Here is a 23030-nt window from a genome sequence, read left to right on the forward strand (position 1 = left end):
TGACTATGCTAAAGCCTTTGTGTGCATGCTCAGTCACTCAGTCGTGTCCAACTCTTTGTGGCCCTATGGACTGTAGCCCACTAGGCTTCTTAGTACATGGGGTTCTCCAGGCAAGAATACTGGAGTGACTTGCCATTTCCTTCTCCAGGGGATCTTCTTGACCCAGCAATTGAAACCGTGTCTTCTGCATCTCCTGGATTGGCAGGCGGATTCTTTCCACTGTGCCACCTGGGAAGTCCTTGTCCCACAGCCCTTGCTGTACATGCATGCCATCCCTCTCTGTCACTGCCAGCCCTCCCCAACTTTGACTGTGTGAATCATAACAAACTGTGGAATATTCTTAGTGAGATGGGAATACCAGACCACATTACCTGCCTCCTGAGAAAACTGTATGAAGGAAAAGAAACAATAGTTAGAACTGGACATGGAACAAGGGGCTGGTTCAAATTTGGGAAAGGAGAACCACAAGGCTGTATGTTGTCACCCTACTTATTTAACTTATATGCAAAGTAAATCATGCGGAATGCCGGTTGGATGAAGCACAAGATGGAATCAAGATTGCCAGGAGAAACAAATAACTTCAGATATGCAGATGACATCACCCTTTTGGCAGAAAGTGAAGAGGAACTAAGGAGTCTCTTGATGAAAGTGAAAGAGGAGAGTGAAAAAGTTGGCTTAAAGCTCAACATTCAGAAAATGAAGATCATGGCATCCTGTCCCATCACTTCATGGCAAATAGATGGGGAAAAAGTGGAAACAGTGGCAGACTTTATTTTCTTGGGTGCCAAAGTCACTATGGATGGTGACCATAACCATGAAATTAAAAGATGCTTGTTCCTTGGAAGAAAAGCTATGACAAACCCGCTGCTGCTGCTGCTAAGTTGCTTCAGTCGTGTCCAACTCTGTGCGACCCCATAGATGGCAGCCCACCAGGCTCCGCCGTCCCTGGGATTCTCTAGGCAAGATCACTGGAGTGGGTTGCCATTTCCTTCTCCAATGCATGAAACTGAAAAGTGAAAGTGAAGTCGCTCAGTCGTGTCCAACCCTCAGCGACCCCATGGACTGCAGCCCACCAGGCTCCTCCGTCCATGGGGTTTTCCAGGCAAGAGTACTGGAGTGGGGTGCCATCGCCTTCTAGATAGCCTATTAAAAAGCCAAGACATCACTTTGCCGACAAAGGTCCTTATAGTCAAACCTATGGTTTTTCCAGTAGTCATCTACAGATGTGAGAGTTGGACCACAAAGATGTCTGAGTGCTGAAGAACTGATGCTTTGAAATTGTGGTGCTGAAGAAGACTTTTGAGAGTCCCTTGGACAGCAAAGAGGTCAAACTAGTCAATCTTAAATGAAGTCAACCCTGAAAATTAATTGGAAGGACTGACGCTAAAGCTGAAGCTCCAATACTTTGGCTACCTGATGCAAAGAGCTGACTCTTTGGAAAAGACCCTGATGCTGGGAAAGATTGAGGGCAGGAGGAGAAATGGGCAACAGAGAATGAGATTAACTAGAATGAATACAACTAGAATCTAGTAATAAAAAGTTGATTTTCTCAGTAGTGAAGATGTATTTCATTTCTCATTGAAAACTACTAACCAGACAGGGGAAATCCTACTTTCAGAAAAAGAAAACCACTAAAACTAATGAATCTAAGAGGAGGAAGCTAACCGAGGAGCAGAGTCAGCTTCCAGGATCATCAGTAATGAGCATAGAGTCAACTAAGGGCCTTCTTCAGACTCCTCAAATGCCTCCATCAAAGCCATCCAGCAGTTCCTCAACCAAGGTACCATTTTCCTGTTCCTAATACATGTCCCTCCCTACAACATATTATAAGAATACTCATTACCCCGAAAGAATCTCTCAGTATTCCTTTCCTAGATACAAACTTCTTTATGCAATCAAATCACCCAAAAACTTATCAAATAAAATATTGAGGCCAATTAAATCAATGAATTAAAAAAATGTTGAGGCCTCAGTGTATTCTAAGTCCTTGGACTTTTGGACATTTTTACATTTATGAATAATTGCTGACCTTACAAATGTGACAGGCCTATGGAGGTGGCCAGGCAATTAGACAGGAATATAAGGGTATGTTTATCCCCAACATTTCTGTTTCCTTTCACCTCTTTTCTCTTAACTGCACCTCTAGATTAGTTCTCAGCACTCTATGCTCCTTCCCATGTCAGGTATTTGCACACAGGCTAATTCCTTGATTTGCATTCGTGATTCATGTTGCTTTAATGGCTAAATTAATTCAACCATCAGGTACCAGCCTGAATTCCTTCCTCAGCATGTCCTCACTGAGACAACCCTCCCCAAAACTTATAGATAGTCTCATTTTTTATTGCCATTACAGAATCCTTTACTATTCCTTTATAGTATGTATCACAACTGTAATAAATTTGTTTTTCTTCTCTTCTGGACAATGATCTTGGAGTATAGATACTCTATCAAAAAGGAATACAAGACAGGGGTGGGAAAGTGAGTCCACAGCTGTAGGCATCAACCTCTATCCCAACCTGCTTTTTATTTTGCTCTGGGTTACATGAAACCTGGAACTACGGAGCATGTGTCTGAGATGAATGGGAAGGAAAAGATTCCCCCAAGATAAGTGTCAAGGGTAGGCAAGGGCAAGATTTAAACCACAATCTCTAACACAGTTTCTTACCCAAGACCCAAGTTGCCCTCTAACTCAGTCTATATCTTCACCACCACCCCACACATTCCACTTGAAGACAGAACTAGATAAGGGGACTTTAAATTTGTGGTTTTGTTGTGGTTGTTGTCATTGTTCTTATTAGTCACAAGAGTCCATATTTCTCCTAGTAATCTTCCTCAGAAGATCAGTAGGTTTGTAGAAGCCTATAGAATGGATATTAGAAACCCACTTGTGTCTTTTCTTGATGAAAAAGTCATAGTTAACAGACATCCTTAAGTGCAGCCAACTTTGGGCTGAGATTTGCTTCTCTTATAGCCAGGGAAGGTTATCTACTTGCTTTGGCCTGTTCACATCAGATGTAGGATCCAGATTCCATCCCCAAACCAATGAAATTTTGTCTGAGCTTTTAGTATTTGGAGAGTGAAATTTGTAATCATAGTTGAGGTAGGTAAAGGATAAGTAATACAGGTATCTGAATATGTGCTATTAGTCCAGAAAAAATTGAAAAGTTCAGATTGAACATTTAAAAAGACAAAGGATGCTGTATTCTCTGTGATTTTGAAAGTCATTTTCAAGAACTAAGAAAAAAAATCTATTTTTATCTAGAAAAAAAGTGACACAGCCACCAAACCTAAGGACGTAAAAAGGAAGATTATACCTTATAACCAGAGTCAGCTTCCAGGAACTTCAGCAACCAGCTTGTACCCAACTGTGAGCAGTGACCAGAGGACTCCAATTGTTCTACCAAAAGAATTCAGCAATTTCTCAATCAAGGTACTGGCTTTTTGATCCCATTCCTTGTACTTCTTACAACATAAGTACAAGAATTATCATCATCGAATTTCCCATTTATTCATTGATTATAATTTCTCCTTCATTTATCAGTGTTTAGTCTGTGATCCCACTCTATTCTAACTCCTTGTTAATTTGGCTATTTACCAAAGCATGAGTTCATGAAACCTCCAATTTTGAGAGGTTTACTGTCTTGTATTGAATAGAAAGAGGAGGGAAAGATGACTAAACAAGTCAAAATGAGCGTGTCTTTACTTCATACATTCCACTTTCCTTCGGCCCTCTTCCCGTTTGCTCACTGACCACATGGCAGGGTTTATTTTCAAAGTCCGGTGCTCCTTCTCAGGTCAGATGTTTTGACATAGACACTTTCCGTGTTTGAAATCACTTGTCTTGAGTTGCAAACTTTAATCTCTTCCTAGGGCAAGTCCCTGCTGATACCTGCCCACTCTCAGAATATATTAGGTATTCCTCTTGTTTGCTTTCAAAGGTCAGTTTACTTTCTCTTTTTTAGCACTTACTGAAACTATAATAAATGTACATTTTTATTTGTTACTGGACTATAATATAAATTATAAGGTGCCTGTCAACTGAAAAAATGCACAATCTAAAAGTTAAGAGTTGTTTTATTCAGCAGACAAATATGAGGACTTAAGATGAGGACACGGATTCTCAGATAGCTCTGAGAGAGCTGCTCTGAAGAAGCAAGGGCGGGGAGGCAGGTTATACAGGAATCTTGTAACAAAGACCAGGCAGTCAGAACATCAAATGTTACTGTTTGTAAAGAGAACCTGATGTCTCAAGAAATTTAACACATTTTTATATACAGAAAGATGCAAGGGTCTGGGCTCACTGAAATAATCCCTTTGCTATAAAGTTCAGCTATCTGGGGACAGTATCTTGTGCTTCCTTACCCTGAGTCTCCTGAGGGGACACCGTCAGGATTGGCTGAAGCAGTTGACTGCTTGCTGGAGGGCATTTTGCTTCTATCCTGAGTTCCCTCAGGGCTTATAGTGCGGGCAGCTGTAATGCGATGGCTTGATGGCCACAACATCCTCAGTTTACTGATACAGCAGGCAGCGTTTTTCATTCAAAGTGCCCTATTCCCAGGATAAGACCAGATCAGGATGGAAAAGTGAGCGCGCTCACACATGTGCATCAACTCCTATCCTCGCCTGCCTTTATTCTGTCCTGATATGACCCTGTGGTTACCATCACACTGGGGTACAACACCTATTCCTGCAGCAAATAACCAAGTGACCGGAGGAATAGGCCAAAGCAGCATTTAAATCACGAAAATATTTTGTCACCCAAGTTCCAGGCTGCCCAGGCTGAAGCCCGCTATACGAATCCAAGCATAGCAGTTGAAGACATTTCTTTTGACATAGTTGTTCAAGTTTTATCATGTTATGGTTTTTATTACTGTTAACTCTGATAATTAGTAATGCCTCATGTAGTCTCTCTTTGCTTTATTTATGGGATAGAGCTAGTAATCTGTGCCTGTTTGCCTCTAGGTCCAGATGGCCTTGGTCTAGTCATTGAAACCTCAGACCCGCTGTCAGTCTGCTTGTGACAATAAGATGCATGTACATCACAAGTCAACTCTGCTTTTCTATGCATACAGGCTTAGAATTGACACTTTCTAAGGTCCCACCTGCCTAAATTTGTGAAATAGTCATTTCTACTTTCATATGAATCATTCTGCTGCCCCCCAAATTCCCGGGAGCATAGGAATCCCAGAGAGGCCCATCTATCCCCTTGGCCTCATACACCTAAAAACACCTTGCAATCATTTCTCCTTTGGGGCCCAGTCACTTCAATAGGAGGCATGAAACAAAAAGGATCTGGCCATTCTGCTGGGAAAGAGCAGGAAAGCCTTGCTCCCTCATCATAGGGTTTCCCAACTATTTTTTTCTGTGATATGCAGGCTATGTTTGGGATTCAGAGACAGAAGCAGACCAATATTTTCTTTGATTCCTACTGCGGTGTCTCCCTGAAAGCAAATACCACATATTGGCATGATTTAAGAACCAGGTGGAGTTGTGAAGGATACAAGACAAGGGAAAAAAATCCATTACTATTTTTAAATACTATCCACCCAAATAGTATATTTTAGGGATCTAAATCCTGCTTCTATGATGGAAGTTTTTGTTTAACTGATTGTGAAAACCAATCATGATGCTCTTGTCAATGTGATTAAATTAGTAGTAGAGGTGAATAGCGGAGAAGGCAATGGCACCCCACTCCAGTACTCTTGCCTGGACGTGACTTAGCAGTAGCAGCAGAGGTGAATAGAAAAGTTTCTTTAATAAAGTCCTTCCAATACCACCTCTATCTGGGATTTCCATTGAGAAGACCAGAATTAAGCATGAAACATCTGTGGATCAGAGCAGAAATAGAAACTCCCTGTGTCTACTGTAAAATAATAATGCAGTGATATTTCTATGTATGAAATACACTCAATGGTGCTAGACTTTTAAGATATGGGTTCTTTGTGTACATTATCTCATTATTCTTCATAACACCTCCTGAGGATGCTATTGTTAATCCCACTTGACATATGAAAATGCTGAAGTTCCTAGGGTTAAAAATCTTCTCCTAAGTCATGCAGAAAATAAATATTAGAGCCAGGATTCAAATCTGCTGCTGCTGCTGCTGCTAAGTCACTTCAGTCGTGTCCGACTTTGTGCGACCCCGTAGACTGCAGCCCACTAGGCTCCTCTGTTCCTGGGATTCTCCAGGCAAGAACACTGGAGTGGGTTGCCATTTCCTTCTCCAATGCATGAAAGTGAAAAGTGAAAGTGAAGTCGTTCAGTCGTGCCCGACTTTTAGCGACCCCATGGACCTCAGCCTACCAGGCTCCTCCGTCCATGGGATTTTCCAGGCAAGAGTACTAGAGTAGGGTGCCATTGCCTTCTCCAGGATTCAAATCTAGCTTAACTGAATTCTAAAACGTGAGCATTTAACAGCATATATTGCTCCCACAGTCAGAGCATAGACTGCTTCAATATCTGAAATTTACCTCTAAAAATTTATATCAGATAATGTTATGTCTCAGATTTGTTTTCATATCCTAGGCTCTCAAGCCTTCTAATGAGAAATGAGGTGACAAGGGAGGTGAGAGAGTATCCTAATCAAGAAGCTACATGTCAGAGACAGTCATTTTAATCAGGTCCCTCATCTAAAGTTTTATCAGCAACTGGTACTTTATGAATTGGTTAAATGGATGCTCGAAGTGGTAAGAACTGTGGCAATTCTACACTGTGCATGTTAAGTCGCTTCAGTCATGTCCAACGCTTTGCGACCCCATGGACTCTAGCCTGCCAGGCTCCTCTGTCCATGGGATTCTCTAGGCAAGAATACTGGAATGGGTTGCCATGCCCTCCTCCAGGGGATCTTCCTGACCCAGGGATAGAACCTGCGTCTCCTGCAACTCCTGCATTTCAGGCAGATTCTTTACCACTGAGGCACTGGTGAAGCCCTCTATACTGTAGAATGTTAGAAATAGTCTTTCATGGGTAAAACCAGAGATGGTCAAGATACATTATTTCATAAACACTTCCTGCCCTGGCTTAAACAATTGTAAAAATTCAAGTACTAAAATTGTATATGTATGGGTCTGTACCCTGGGTGAAATTGCAAATGGGTTTGTGCATTGTTCATAGCGATGAAAGATTTGGTTGCCTGATAGAGACTAGGCAGACAACAGAATCCCTCCTAAGGGTTTATGAATTTGAGGTAATATCTCTGGTATGTTGACAAACAGAGCATTGAAATGAATGGAGACCTGGGTTTCCTAGATTTGAAGAGCAGAGGATAGAAACCATTTTGCTTATTTGGTAAATACATGAGGTAATGAAAGACTTAATGAGTAAAAATGTTCATGAATGCAGCCTATGTTGTTCCGAGACCATTATAACCTGATAGAATTTCAAGTGTTGTCTTAGTAAAGTTGCAACAGAGGTAGAGCCAGAATTCCAAAACAGACCAATGACATTGCAATTACCTGAGTTTTAACATTGCAGAGAGAAGTTTGCAATCCTAGTGAGGGGCAAAGCTGGGGAGGTATTGGGAGTGTCAGAAGATGTGCTCTTATTCCAGAGAAATTTATTATTCCAGAGAAAATTGGCAGAGTGTGGATACTGTGGTGTCTGTGACAGAGAAAGACAGACAGATACAGAGAAAGATGGAGGGTAAGAGAGAAACATTATTGTTCATATGATATTGAAAATCATTAACCAGAAAGAAGAAAATGCACATCTTTCAGTTGGAAAAATAGAAGACATGACCACTAGAACTGCTGACCCCAGGATGAAACTATCCCTGGAGCAGAGTCAGGTTCTGGGAATTCCAGCATACAGCACAATCCCAACTGAGAATTGCCTCCAGACTCCTCAGAAGCTGCCACCAACTACATCCAGCAGTTCCTCAACTAAGGTACCAGATTCTCATTTTCAGTATTTCCCTCTTCCTACAATATAATGACAGGGACCAATAGAACTATAAAAGAACTTCTCGCTAATCCCTTACAGTATCCAATTCTTTATTAATTAGGTCACACATGTTGTTACTGAGTGTGTACTTTGAGATCCTACTGGCATTCAAATTCTGAATCTCACTATGCTGTGCTTTGCTTTAGGATAATCTATGGCCGAGTGTGCACCTAAATCATTCCTCTTCAGTAGTGGGTATAATTAGTAATTTGTTTAATTTTATTTTTGTGTTTCCTTCAATACTATGAAAGAGAGAAAGTTTCCTTATAGTTTTCTCACTATGAAAGAGAGAATTTAGGGTGCAATAGGGTAGAGAAACATAGAAACACAGCACTATTGTCTTTTTCTTTTGGAAATAATATCATCCATATTAGGATGCAGAAGTTTCGGGAATGAAGATACATGGACAAAGATAATTAATGTTAACTGTCTGAAATCTCCCCTCTATCAAATGCTCTCTTTTGGTAAATAGACTTTCTCATTGTATCTTTTGTTATGTATATACAAAGAATATCAATTTGTTTCAGGTTGATCACATTACACATATTTTTCTATAATTCATTCTTTTTCTTTCATCTTGAAATTCTATTCAAGAAATGTAGATTTAAATTATTATTTTAACATAAAAGAGTAATTTCATGATTATCTTATAAATTAAACAATAATTCTTTGCTATTTGACTTTAGGCTATTTCAGTATTCCACATACATACAATGAACATAATAAGAACCTGTGTCCATCAGGTCTACTTTCATGACCCTGTGTATACAATATAATTTTTTTCTCAAGTCCTGTGTACTTCTTCTCAAGATTCTGCTCATATTACTAGTAAGAAATTTGTTGTTACTGGTTAACTTGTCCTGGGAATGAGCATTTGGATATGGGGAGAATTGGCCACAGTGATGAAAATGTTATCAGAGTTGAGCCCTGTGACCCACAGGTCATGGCTTATATGATTGTACGGGTCAGACCACAAGAAGCACTGCTGATCTGTAGAGGCAGCTGTCCTGTCTCCATGAACTGGTCCCTAGGGCTCTCATAGCCACCTTTGCCTTCATACCTCCTCTTACACATCAGTGGCCTCCCTTCCAATTCAAAATGATCTCCTAAAACTCAGAAATGGTGCAACCACTGGGTAGATAGGAGGTCATAGAAAAGCCCCTGGCACCTGACTTCTCTTTTGACATTCTTCTCCTTAGGTCCTGCCATTATTCTACCAGGAGTGTGTAGAGGAGGAAAAACAATTTGCCCTCTGCCCTTCTGAGGTCTTAGCTGAGATCCCTTTTTTAAAACAAAGATCGTTGTTGTTCAGTTGCTCAGTCGTGTCTGAATCTTTGTGACCCCATGGATTGCAATACTTCAGGCCTTCCTGTCCCTCACTGTCTCCTAGAAGTTTGCCCAAGTTTTTGTCCATCCAGCCATCCAGCCATCTTATCCTCTGTTGTCCTCTTTTCATTCTGCCCTCAGCCTTTCCCAGCATCAGGAACTTTTCCAATGAGTTGGCTATTCACATCAGGTGACCAAAATACTGGAGGTTCAGCTTCAGCATCAGTCCTTCCAATAAGTGTTCAGGGTTGATTTCCTTTAAGATTGACTGGTTTGATCTCCTTGCTGTCCAAGGGACTCTCAAGAGTCTTCTCCAGCACCACAGTTCAAAGGTATCAATTCTTTGGCACTCTGCCTTCTTTACGATCCAGCTCTCAAAAACATATGTGACTATTGGGAAGACCATAATCTTGACTGTATGGAACTTTGTCAGCAGAGTGATGTCTCTGCTGTTCAACACACTGTCTAGGTTTGTCATTGCTTTCTGCCAAGAAGCAATCATCTGATTTCATGGCTGCAGTCACCAACCGCAGTGATTTTAGAATCCAAGAAGAGGAAATCTGTCACTGCTTCCTCCTTTACCCCTTCTATTTGCCATGAAGTAATGGGGCCAGATGCCTTGATCTTAGTTTTTATTTTAATATTTAGTTTTAAGCTGGCTTTTTCAATCTCTTTCATATTCATCAAGACGTTCTTTAGTTCCTCTTCACTTTCTGCCATTAGAGTGGTATCTTTGTTAAAACCGAGATTAACAAGAAAAAAAAAAAAAAAAAAAAGCGGAAGTTCCCTAACAGGTGTATCTCATCTATACATAGAAGATACCCGGAAAAATAAATAACTCCCTGAGGTGGCCTAAGCCACCAACTTAAAATACCATCTTTAGTGAAAGACAGTAGAAAGAAAAGTGTGGGAGGTCAGTTATAAGAAAGTTACCAGGAAAATCAGGGTAAACAAGGATAATGTTTGTTATGCAGGTTTAAGTCAGTTTCTAGTCTAGTGATAATATTCTCCCAAGGTTTAGAGTCCGCCTTCTCTTCCTGGTACACAGAAACAGACACGCTTAGAAATGGAAATTTAATTTATAAATACAAATTTCCCTTACAAAAAGGCATCTTCCTCTCTGGTTTTAGAGGTGTTTTATAAAAATAATCAGTTTAAGATAATCTTGTACCAAGGAAACATATTTTGGGGTGGCTGATTTTGTTACTCTTCAAAATGTCCTTTATCCAGGACATTTCCACATTCAGAAAATTCATGAGATTCTTCCAATGACTGTCTTATTAGTCCTTTTTCAATATAACACTGCTTTCCTGAAGAAGGACTGTCTAATTTTGGTCTTTAAATTGTCACATCTACTGGAGTGTATAGGAGGCAGTGTTCAAAATCATTCCAAAGAAAAAGAAATGCAAGAAAACAAAGTGGTTGCCTCAGGAGGCTTTACAACTAGCTGAGGGAAGAAGAGAAGTGAAGGGCAAGGGAGAAAGGGAAAGATATACGCAACTGGTTGAAGAGTTCTGGAGAATAGCAAGGAGAGATAAGAAGGCCTTTTAAAATCAACAATGCAAAGAAATAGTGGGAAAAAATGGAATGGGAGAGACTAGAGATCTCCTCAAGAAAATTCAAGATATCAAGGAAATATTTCATGCAAGAATGGGCACAATAAGGGACAGGAAGGATAAGGACCTAACAGAAGCAGAAGAGATTAAGAAGAGGTAGTAAGAATACACAGAAGAACTACACAAGAAAGATCTTAATGACCCAGATAACCATGATGGTATGGTCATTCACCTAGAGCCAGACATCCTGAAATATGAAGTCAATTGGGCCTTAGGAAGCATGCTACAAACAAAGCTAGTAGAGGTGACAGAATTCCAGCTAAGCTATTTAAAATCCTAAAAGATGATGCTGTTAAAGTGCTGCACTCAATATGTTAGCAAATTTGGAAAACATAGCAGTGGCCACAGGGCTGGAAAAGTTCAGTTTTCATCCCAATTCCAAAGAAGGGCAATTCCAAAGAATGTTCAAACTACCATACAATTGCAGTCACTTCACATGTTAGCACAGTTATGCTCCAAATCCTTTAAGCTAGGTTTCAACTGTACATGAACTGAGAAATTCTAGATGTAGAAGCTGGGTTTCAAAGAGGCAGAGGAACCAGAGATCAAATTGTCAACATTCTTTGTATCATGGAAAAAGCAAGGGAATTCCAAAAAAAATATCTAATTCTGGTTCATTGACAATGCTAAAGATTTTGACTGGATCACAGCAAACTGTGGAAAATTCTAAAGAGTTGGGAATACCATACCACTTTGCCTGTCTCCTGAGAAACCTGTATGTAGGTCCAGAAGCAACGGTTTTTATAGAACTGGACATGAAACAACTAATGGGTTCAAAGTTGGGAAAAGAGTATAACAAGACTGTATCCTGCCACCCTGCTTATTAAGTTCTGTGCAGAGTGCATCATGCTAAATGCCAGGCTGGTTGAAGCACAAGCTGGAATTAAAATTGCCCAGAACAATATCAACAGCCTCAGATGTGCAGATGATACCACTCTAATGGCAGAAATTGAAGAGGAAAGATCCTCTTGATGAGGGTGAAAGAGGAGAGTGAAAAATCTGGCTTAAAACTCAACATTCATAAAACTAAGATCACGGCATCCAATCCCATCACTTCATGGGAAATAGAAGGGGAAAAAAATAGAAGAAATGACAGAATTTATTTTCTCGGGCTCTAAAACCACTGTGGATGGTGACTGCTACCATGAAATACACTTGTTCACTGGAAGGAAAGCTATGAGAAACCCAGACACTGAATTAAGAAGCAGAGACATCACTTTGCTGCCAAAGATCAAAGCTATAATTTTTCCAGTAGTCATGTATGGATATGAGAGTTGGATCATAAAGCAGGCTGAGTGCCAAAGAATTGATGCTTTTGAATTGTGGTGCTAGAGATCTTCAGAGTCCCTTGGACAGGAAGAAGATCAAACCAGTCAATCCTAAAGAAAATCAACCCTGAATATTCACTGGAAGGACTGTTGCTGAAGCAGAAGCTCCAATATTTTGACCATTTGGTGCAAAGAGCTGACCCATTGGAAAAGACTCTGATGCTGGGAAAGATTGAAGGCAAAGGATAAGGTGGTGGCTGAGGAAGAGATGGTTAGATAACATCACCAACTCAGTGGACATCAGTTCAGTCACTCAGTCATGTCCGACTCTTTGCGACCCCATGAATCGCAGCATGCCAGGCCTGCATTTGAGCAAACTCCAGGAGGTAGTGAAGGACAGAGGAGCCTGGATGCTGCAGTCCACTGGGTTGCAAAGAGTCGAACGTGACTTAGTGCCTAAATACCAACAGGGATGACATCAGTGGATTCTAACTGGAGCCATTCTCTACTCTCAGTGCTACTGATGCAGAACACTCAACTTCTCTGTTCACCTGTGCTGAACCAAATCTCAGAGACAGAATTTTGGGTGACGTAGAAAAAGATAGCTTTATTGCTTTGCCAGGCAAAGGGGGACACAGTGGGCTAATGCCCTCAAACCCATATGTCTCAACTTGAGGAAGACAGTGACAAGTTTTATAGTAAAAGAAGGCATGATAAGCTCATGGACATTCCTCTAATGGGTTGGTGATGAGCTAAGTAAGAGTCAGCACCAACAACCTTCAAGTCCAGCTGGTCTGGGATCTACATGCTTGTAGGCAGCATATCATTGTTAATCATTAATTAACTTCTCCCATCTGGAGGAGGATTCAGTGTCTTCAAAATAGATTAAAGATATTTTTGTTTGTATCCTTTGATGGGGAAACAGGATCTTGCCCCAAGGCTACTCTTGACTCTTTCTTCTTGGTCTCCCATTCACTTCCTTCCTCAATTAACAGTTGTTTGAACTCAGGGAAGGTCATGGAGGTTGAATGAAGGCTGCTTCCTATAGTCAAAGAAATGGGGGACACAAAAGCCTTGTGCCCAGGAGCCCCTCAAGGCCTACATAGTATCACTATTTCATCACTGAAATGAAGTTGCTCAGTCGTGTCCAACTCTTTGCGACCCCATGGACTGTAGCCTATCAGGCTCCTCCGTCCATGGGATTTTCCAGGCAAGAGTGCTGGAGTGGATTGCCATTTCCTTCTCTAGAGGATCTTCCCGACCCAGGAATCGAACCCGGGTCTCCCGCATTGCAGGCAGATGCTTTACCATCTCAGCCTTTGTATCTTAATTCGTGCACTAAAATAAGTTAATGGGATAATTTAAGACGATTTTTTTCATTCTTATCTCTACTAGGAATCACTACACAGCAACATTGCTACTGTCTACTGCCTCTGTACTCTACATAGCTTTTCTTGGGGAAAAAAATACTTTTTCTTTTGAGCTAACACTTTTTAAAGAAAAATATTCTTCCTACCACACTCATAAAACAATGGAAAAAAAAAAAAAGAGAGAGAAATCACCAATTAAATCTTCTCCATTATTCCATTCGTTTATTTATACCATGTTAGTGACCTTTGTCTTTTTTTTTTTTTTTCCTCAAGCTCTACCTGATTATGTTCTTTATTGAGGTTCAACATTAAGCCATAGATGGTTTTCATTAGGGAATGAAACTGCATTCCTTTTCTTAATTGTGCCTGTTTTTGGTGTGTACTTCTAAGTAGAAACCAAGATTGAAGTCTGTACCTAAAGAAGCTTCCAGAGAGGAGGGCTTCCAGAGGGGCCCCAAAGAAGTGATGGTGCTGAAGGCAACGGAACCGTTTACATATGATGTCATAGGAGGCAAGAGGATGTTTCATGCCACAGTGGCTACTGAAAGTCAGTTCTTCCAAGTGAAGATTTTTAATGCTGCCCTGAAGGAGAAGTTCATCCCCAATAAAGCCATTGCCATATCAGATTATATTGGCCGCAATGGGTTCCTGGAAGTGTTCAATGTCATATCTGTGTCTGATGTTAAGCCTGACCGAAAGATGGAGATCTCTAAAAGCCTAATTCAAAAGGCAAAGGCAACTCCTAAAATCAGTCATCTTTATCTGCAAGACCTAGGAACATTTGTGAATGGGGTTTTTGTGGTGCATAAGGTAAGTCCACATCATTGTTTTGCAATATTTCTTTTGCAATCCCAGAATTCAAGTCTTAACTGCCAAATGAATATAGTTAACTTCATAAATATAGGAACTCAAAGCCCTTCTGACCAGGGATAGTTGGGTGCAGTCTTTCATTTCAGAATATAGGGCTGATAATTTCTTAACATTCTTCTTGCCATAACAACATGCAAGTTTTTAAGAAAGTGATTCACCAGAAATCATAGTATTTTATGAGCTGTACTGACCCATTCACAGCCATCCTGTGCAGAATTTATATTTATATTTATCTATTAACATATTATTAACATGTTAACACAGAGAGAACACTCCTTTCAGTGACAGTTTAAGTTAATTTGTGAATAAAGAATTGTTCTTTCAAGCTTGGATTTCAACTGTGACAAACAAGATGAGAAATCAATAGACTGCTTTGCCCTAGAATCTGCTCTTATCAACAATTAGCTAAGATTCTGATCATCTGAACTGTACAGTATTCTCACATCTTCACATTCTTTCATCAAAAAATTGTTGAGCCAAAAATTTTAGCATTAAGATGAGAAATATGGATATTGAAAAAATGTGAGAAACCAAGTCATTTCATTTTAAAATTTATTATATGGACAATAAAAGGTAGAATTTAGGTGAATTCTTAGAATCAGAGTAGGTATTTTAGTCCCAACACTTCATAGAAGTACTAAACTTAGCTGACCTAACTTTTATGTTAAGTATGTTTCATATTCCATTATATATGTCTTCTAGGGTGGCTTTTTACTTATACCCTGTTTTTTGTGCACTCTATTATAAAGAATGTGCATACATGAGCATTAGCAGAATTGATGAGTAAAGTAAGTGACATAGAAACTAGAACAATGGAACGAGATGATCTAGAGTCAAGATTTGGGCAGATTAGGGAAGAATGAATAGATACAGAAGATAGAGGAAAGAATTACATATTGAAATAACAATCAACTGAAGGAGGAGTTTTAGCAATCTTTTTTAGACTCATCATAAGACAGGAATAGCCTTTCTTCTCTGTTCTTCGTCGTGAAGTCGCTCAGTCGTGTCCAACTCTTTGCGACCCCCATGAACTGTAGCCTATCAGTCTCCTTTGTCCATGGGATTTTCCAGGCAAGAGTGCTGGAGTGGATTGCTATTTCCTTCTCCAGGGGATCTTCCTGACCCAGGAATCGAACCCGGGTCTCCCGCATTGCAGGCAGACCCTTTACCGTCTGAGCCACCAGGGAAGCCAGGGAAATCCAAAAAAGCCTCTGATGCTTATCAGACCACATCACATCTAAGTTCCTTAAGAAATCTCAGCTATTCTTAGATGGAAGCAGCAAAAATTAGGGAAGTAATCCCTTTTTCTAGAATGACCCAGCACACAAACACCTAAAGGAAGAAAAGATAGAGAATTTATATGGGAGGATAAACTGAACAAGATATCTTACACTGTTTGATACCTGTAATACTAGACCTCCAGCTAGTATTAACTGTTCTGAGAGAAAAGTTTCCACTAACACTCTTGATTTTTCAAAGTTTTCAAAGCGGTAATTCCTGATCCAGTTCTCAAAAGATGAATGCTAATTTTCTTTTGCAGAAATCGGTATATAATGAATTCATATATTATGAAATAAAAGATGATACAGGAGTGATGGAAGTCGTGGTTTATGGACAGCGACTAACCAGTGTCAACTGTGACGAGGGTGACAGACTTACACTCGTGTGCTTTGAATTGGGAGAAAGTGGGCCTAAGAGGCAGCTGAGATCTGTAATTCATAGTTTCATCAAGGTGAGATCTTCTGGTGGGTCATCATTGTTCCAAAGTAGAAGTCTTTAAGAAAACTATACTGCTGCTATTACACAGAGAGTCTAGCAGGTGAAATAACTAACCCTTGTCATTTAGTGTGTGTGAAGTTCCTTTTCTTCATTCTTATTTTTAAGGATATTTTAAAATGTAGGTTAGTTTAAAGTGTACAGCAAAGGGATTCAGTTACATACACACACACATATATTTATATATTGTATTCACACACACACACACACACATATATATATTCATTTTAGATTCTTTTCCATTAGAGGTTATTATACAAAATCAAGTATAATTCTCTGAGCTATACAGTAGGTCCTTGTTGTTTACCTATTTTATATATTGTAATGTGTATATGTTAATCCCAAACTCCTAATTTATTTTCCCTCCCCCCACCACTATCCCCTTTGGTAACCATAAATTTTTTTCTGTGTCTGTCAGTCTTTTCCTGTTTGGTAAGTTCATTTGTATCTTTCTTTTTTTTTTATTTTTTAGAATTCACATGTAAGTGATATCATATGATATTTGTCCTTTGTCTGACTTACTTCACTCAGTATGACAATCACTAGGTTCATCCATGTTACTGCAAATGGCATTATTTTATTCTTTTTATGGCTAAGTAGCATTCCATTGTTACCCTATTCATTCATCTGTCAATGGGAGTATAGGTTACTTTCATGTCTTGGTATTGTAAATAGTGCTGCTATGAACATTGGGCTACATGTGTCTCTTCAAATTAGTTTTCTCCAGATATTTGCCCAGGAGTGTGATTGTAGGTAACTCTATTTTTAGTTTTTTTAAGGAACCTCCATACTGTTCTCCAGAGTGGATGCACCAATTTATGTTCACTCCAACAGTGTAAGAGGGTTTCTTTTTCTCCACATCCTCTCCAGCATTTGTTAAAGACTTTTTAGTGATTGCCATTCTGACTGGTGTGAGGTGACAGTCATTGTATTTTTGGTTTTCATTTCTCCAATGGTAAACAATATTGAGCATTTTTTCATGAGTCTGTTTTCCGTCTATATGTCTTCTTTAGAGAAATGCCTATTTAGTCCTCTGCCCATGTCTTGATTGGGTTTGTTTTTTGATATTAAGCTGTATGAGCTGTTTCTATATTTTGTAAATTAATCCCTGTTGTTAGCATCCATTGCAAACACTTTATCCCAGTCTGTGGGTTGTCTTTTTGTTTTATTTATGGTTTCCTTTGCTATGCAAAATCTTTTAAATTTAATTAGGTCTCATTTGGTTATTTTTGTTTTTATTTCCGTTACTCTTGGGGACTGATCCAAAAAATATTGCTTCAACTTACTTCAAAGACCATTCTGCCTATATTTCTGATAGGAGTTTTAGTGTATCCAGACTTACATTTAAGTCCTTAATCCATCCTGAGCTTAATTTTTAATGGTGTTAGAGAATGTTCTGGTTTGATTATTTTAGACATACCTATCAAGTTTTCCCATCACCACTTACTGAAGAAACTATCTTTTCTCCATTGTATTTTTTTGCCTTGTTTGTCATCAATTAATTGGCCATAAATGTGTAGGCTTCTTTCTGGGCTTTCTAGCCTGTGCCATTGATCTATATGCCTTTTTTTTTCTGTGTGTGGCAGTACCATACTATTCTGATGACTATAGCTTTGTAGTATTGTCTGTAGTCAGGGAGCATGATTTGTCCAGCTCCATTTTTATTTCTCAAGATCATTTTGGCTATTTGTGGTTTTTTGTGGTTTTATGCAAATTACAAACTTTGGAGTTCTATAAAAAATGCTACTGGTAATTTGATAGGGATTGCATTAAATCTATACATTGCCTTAGGTAATATAGTCATTTGAACAATATTGATTCTTCTAATCCAAGAACATGGTATATCTTTCCATCTGTTTGTGTCATCTTCAGTTTCTTTCATTAACATCTATTAATTTTCATTTAAGGATATTTTTAATCATATTAAAGAGAGAAACTTCAGAAAGTCTATCAAAAGCTATATCTAAGCTAAATATTATAAAGTTGTTTGAATTTTCAGATCAGGTGGATTAATTATTAAATTTTGACTTTTTAAGGCAAATTTATTTTGAATACTGGTTATACAATTTGCTAGTTGACTAACAACTTAAATGCTAGAAACTTCTGATTCATCATCTATAAAACGGAGGAAATATCTTTTATCTCAGAGGATAGTTACTTGCCCATTTCAGATCTATTAATAAATGATCAAGGATGCCTCTGAGCCTTTCAGAACACAAAGTTACCTGCCTTTGGTGAGATACATATGCTGGTCAACAACAGAGGTAATTGGTCCTACAGGACAAATTCCATGGTTTTTGTCAAACTCACACATTCATTCAAATCTTTGAATACTAACAAAGGCTACTATGGGCATACTTTGCTTTATTATACTTCATTTTCTTGTGCTTCATAGATTTTTGCTTTTTCTTTGGTTTATTGTACAAATAAAGGATTTATAGCAATCCTATGTAGAGCAAGTCTCCTGGAGTTGTTTTTCCAAAACATTTTTCACTTTGAGTGTCTGTGTCATATTTGGCAATTTTCCCAATATTTCAAGCTTTTTCTTGAATTCTTGTATTTGTCATTTTGATCTGGGGTTAGTGATCTTTGATGTTACTATTGAAATCATTTTGGAGTGCCATGAACTGCACACTTGTATGAGACGGGGAATTTCTTTGATAAATGTTATGTGTGTTCTGACTGCTCCACTGATGGATAGTTCCCCCATTTCTCTCCCTCTCCTTGGTCTCCCAATTCCCTAAGGCAAAACAATGTTGAAATTGGGCCATTTAATTACTCTATAGAAGCTGCTAAGTGTTCAAGTTAAAGGAAGTGTTATACATGTCTCACATTAAATCAAAAACTAGAAATGATTAAGCTCAGTGAGAAAGGAATAAAAAAGCTGTCAAAAGTTAGGCTTCTTGTAACAAATAGACAAGTTGTGAATGCAAAAATTTTTTTAAAGAAATTAAAAATGTTATGCCAGTGAACCTATGAATGATAAGACAACAAAACAACCTTACTGTTAACATGGAAAATTTTTGTGGTCTGGATGGAAATCATTCTTAGGGAAAAGCCCTAACATTTAAATACCATGAAGGCTGAGAGACATGAGAAATCTGCAGAAGGAAAGTTTGGAGCTAGCAGAAATTGATTCATTAGGTTTAAGGAAAGAAGCCATCTCTAACATAAATGTACAAGATGAAGCAGCAAGTGTTGCGTCTATAGAAGCTGCAGCAAGTTATCCAGAAGACCTAGCAGAGATGATTGATAATGATTGTTACACTCCACAACAGATTTTCAATGAAGATGAATCAGCCTTATATTGTAAGAAGGTATCATCTAGGATTTTCTCAGATAGAGAAGAGAAGTTAGTGCCTGGCTTAAAAGCTTCAAAGGACAGACTGACTCTACTGTTATGGGCTAATGGAGCTGGTGACTAAGTTGAAGCCAATGCTCACTGACCATTCTGAAAATCTTAGGGTCCTTAAGAATGCTAAATCTTTTCTGCTTTTGCTCTTATAAATGGCACAATAAAGCCTGGATGACAGTACATCTGTTTACAACATGTTTTACTGAATATTTTAAGTCCACTGCTGAGACCTACTGTTTAGAAAAAGAAAAAAAAAAAAGATTCCTTTTTAAAATATTACTGCTCATTGACAATGCACCTGATCACCCAAGATGTCCTATGGAGATACAGGAAGAAATTAATGTTGTTATCATGCTAACATAACATCCATTCTGCATCCCATGGATTATGATTTAAGAAATACATTTCACCAGGCTATAACTGCAGTAGATATGATTCTTCTGATGGATCTAGGCAAAGTCAAATAAAAACCTTTTGGAAAGGATTCAGCATTCTAGATGTCATTAAGAACATTCATATTTCATGGGAAGAGATCAAAATACCAAGATGAATAAGCATTTGAAGGAAATTAATTCCATCCCTCATGGATGATTTTGAAAGGTTCATGACTTCAGTGAAGGAAGTAATGGCAGATGTGGTAGAAAATGAACTAGAATTAGAAGTGGAGCAAGAAGATGTTACTGAATTGCTGGACTTTGATGATAACTTTTGGAGAAGGAAATGGCAACCCACTCCAGTGTTCTTGCCTGGAGAATCCCATGGATGGAGAAGCCTGGTAGGCTGCAGTCCATGGGGTTGCACAGAGTTGGACACGACTGAAGCGACTTGGTGGCGGCGGATGATAACTTTAATAGATGTGGTGTTGCTTCTTGTTGTTCTTGTTCAGTCATTAAGTCATGCCAAATTCTTTGTGACCCAATGGACTGCAGCACACCAGGCCTCATTCTCCTTCTCCCAGAGTTTCCTCAAATTCATATCCATTGACTTGGTTATGCTATCTAACCATCTCTGGGTGAACAAATAAAAGAGCTTCTTGAAATGTCATCTACTCCTGAGGATGATGCTGTGAATATTGTTGAAACAACAAAGGATTTAGAATGTTATACAAACTTAATTGATAAAACAGTGCCAGGGTTTGAGAAGTTTGGCTCTAATTTTGGAAAAAAGTTATACTATGGCTATTGTTGGTGAGAAAAGAAAATTTCTTCTACTCTTCTAAGTTCTTTAGACTGGTATAAGAATTAAAATGAGATAGATTAACAAGAGAAATGCAAACAAAAGTTTAATAACATGTGTACATGGAGAGGACACATGTCATACTTGCTTGCTCCCTGGAAGAAAAGTTACGACAACCTAGACAGCATATAAAAAAATGGAGACGTTACTTTGCCAGCAAAGGTCTGTATAGTCAAAGCTATGATTTTTCCAATAATCATGTATGGATGTGAGAGTTGGACCATAAAGAAAGTTGAGTGCCAAAGAATTGACGTCTTTGAACTGTGGTTTGGAGAACACTCTTGAGAGTCCCTTGGACAGCAAGAGATCAAACCAGATAATCCTAAAGGAAATCAGTCCTGAATTGGAAGGACTGATGCTGAAGCTGAAGCTCCAATACTTTGGCCACCTGATATGAAGAGCTGACCCTGATGCTGGGAAAGATGGGAGGCAGGAGGGGAAGGTTATGACAGAGGATTATATAGTTGGATGGCATAACCGACTTGATGGACATGAGTTTGAGAAATCTCCAGGAGTTGGTGATGGACAGGGAAGCCTGCGTTGCAGTCCTTGGGTTCACAGAGAGTCAGATGCAACCGAGCAACTGAACTGACTGATTCATGAGAGACCCAGAAAAAATGAATAGCTCACCAAAATGGCTGAAACCCTCAATTTAAATACGTTTTCAGTTAAATACCATAGCAGTTAATGATAAAAGAGAATGTCAGGGGTAGTTGTTTGAGACCTCCACTGGGGAGAAAGGCAATTCACATGGAGATGGAAAAACAAATGTTATAGCAAACAAATGTTTGCTGGACATCCAGAGAAGATGGGACAGAGAGTGAACTCTACTCTATGGGCCCTGCAAAGTTTCCTCTACCACACTTAGCCCATATTCTTTGCAGATACCTCTTATGAGACCTTTATTCTGGGAACAGCCTCTTTAACTAAATTCTTTAGGTAGCTAAGTTCAGTTTAGTTCAGTTACTCAGTCATGTCTGACTCTTTGAGACCCCATGGACTGCAGCACGCCAGGCCTCCCTGTCCATCGCCAACTCCCAGAGTTTACACAAACTCATGTCCATTGGGTCAGTGATGCCATCCAATCATCTCATCCTCTGTCATTCCGTTCTCCTCCTGCCTTCAATCTTTCCCAGCATCAGGGTCTTTTCAAATGAGTCAGTTCTTCACATCAGGTGGCCAAAGTATTGGAGCTTCAGCTTCAACATCAGTCCTTCCAGTGAATATTCAGGACTGATTTCCTTTAGGATGGACTGATTGGATCTCCTTGCAGTCCAAGGGACTCTCAAGAGTCTTCTCCAACACCACAGTTCAAAAGCATCAATTCTTTGGTGCTCAGCTTTCATTATAGTCCGACTCTCACATCCATATATGACTACTGGAAAAACCGTATCTTTGAATACACAGACTTTTGTTAACAAAGTAATGTCCCTGCTTTTAAATATGCTTTCTAGGTTGGTCATAACTTTCCTTCCCAGGAGCAAGCATCTTTTAGGTACTAAAGGGGATGTGAAAAGAAAGATTTCCAGAGGCTTCTGTTTCTTAAAAAATAATCAATATAAGTTAATCCTCATGCCTGAAAGACATCTTTTGGGGGTGATAAATTTCCTCTACACTATCAAACAGCATTGCATACTACAGACAGATTTTCCATGAAAGGAAATGTCAATCATTCCAACAAAATCCATCATTGTCTTATTTAAGAAATTGCCACCACTAACCCAAGCTTCAGCAAACATCAGCTTCATCAGTTGGCAGCCATCAATATCCAGGCAAGATCCTCCTCCAGAAAAAAAAAAAAAAGAAAAAAAAATATTATGACTCACTGAAAATTCAGATGACAGTTAATGTTTTTTAGTAATAAAGTATTTTTTGATTCAGTTATGTACATTGATGCTCTTGCACAGTTAATAGACTGCAGTATAGTATTGTATAAACATAACTTTTATATGTACTGGGAAAGCAAAAAAAAAAAAAAAATGTGTCATTTTATTGCAATATTCTCCTTGTCACAGTGGTCTGGAACTGAACCCATATTATCTCTGAGGTGTGCCTGTACTGGAATGCAAACAGATCAGATACAAAGGCTGACATATCCAAGCACTCAGAAATGCACATCCTCTTTAGTCTTGCCAGTTCTTAGGCTCTCAATGAGACATCCCAATCTTTCCTTCACAGCATGGCACCAGGAATACCTTTTGCCCATTCCTTCCACCTTTCCTCCCAGTAAGAACTTTCCCTTCAACTCTTGGCCTTGAGTATAATTCCTTCT

General features: G+C 39.0%; 1 protein-coding gene across 2 annotated transcripts in view; it reads left to right on the forward strand.

The window, feature by feature from the left end:
- The window catches only part of IFI16 (interferon gamma inducible protein 16), a 46931-nt gene that overhangs the window by 21169 nt on the left and 2732 nt on the right, over positions 1-23030 (forward strand). Inside the window, exons 4-8 of one of the 2 annotated variants that reach the window (XM_019988414.2) lie at positions 1619-1780; positions 3263-3430; positions 7691-7885; positions 13915-14331; positions 15932-16123. In XM_019988414.2, coding sequence (XP_019843973.2) covers positions 1619-1780; positions 3263-3430; positions 7691-7885; positions 13915-14331; positions 15932-16123 — 1134 coding nt within the window. The remainder of the gene's footprint in view (positions 1-1618; positions 1781-3262; positions 3431-7690; positions 7886-13914; positions 14332-15931; positions 16124-23030) is intronic. The other variant, XM_070783907.1, reaches the window with a different exon arrangement.

The sequence above is a fragment of the Bos indicus genome, chromosome 3 (genome assembly GCF_029378745.1).
Source record: "Bos indicus isolate NIAB-ARS_2022 breed Sahiwal x Tharparkar chromosome 3, NIAB-ARS_B.indTharparkar_mat_pri_1.0, whole genome shotgun sequence".
Lineage (NCBI taxonomy): Eukaryota > Metazoa > Chordata > Mammalia > Artiodactyla > Bovidae > Bos > Bos indicus.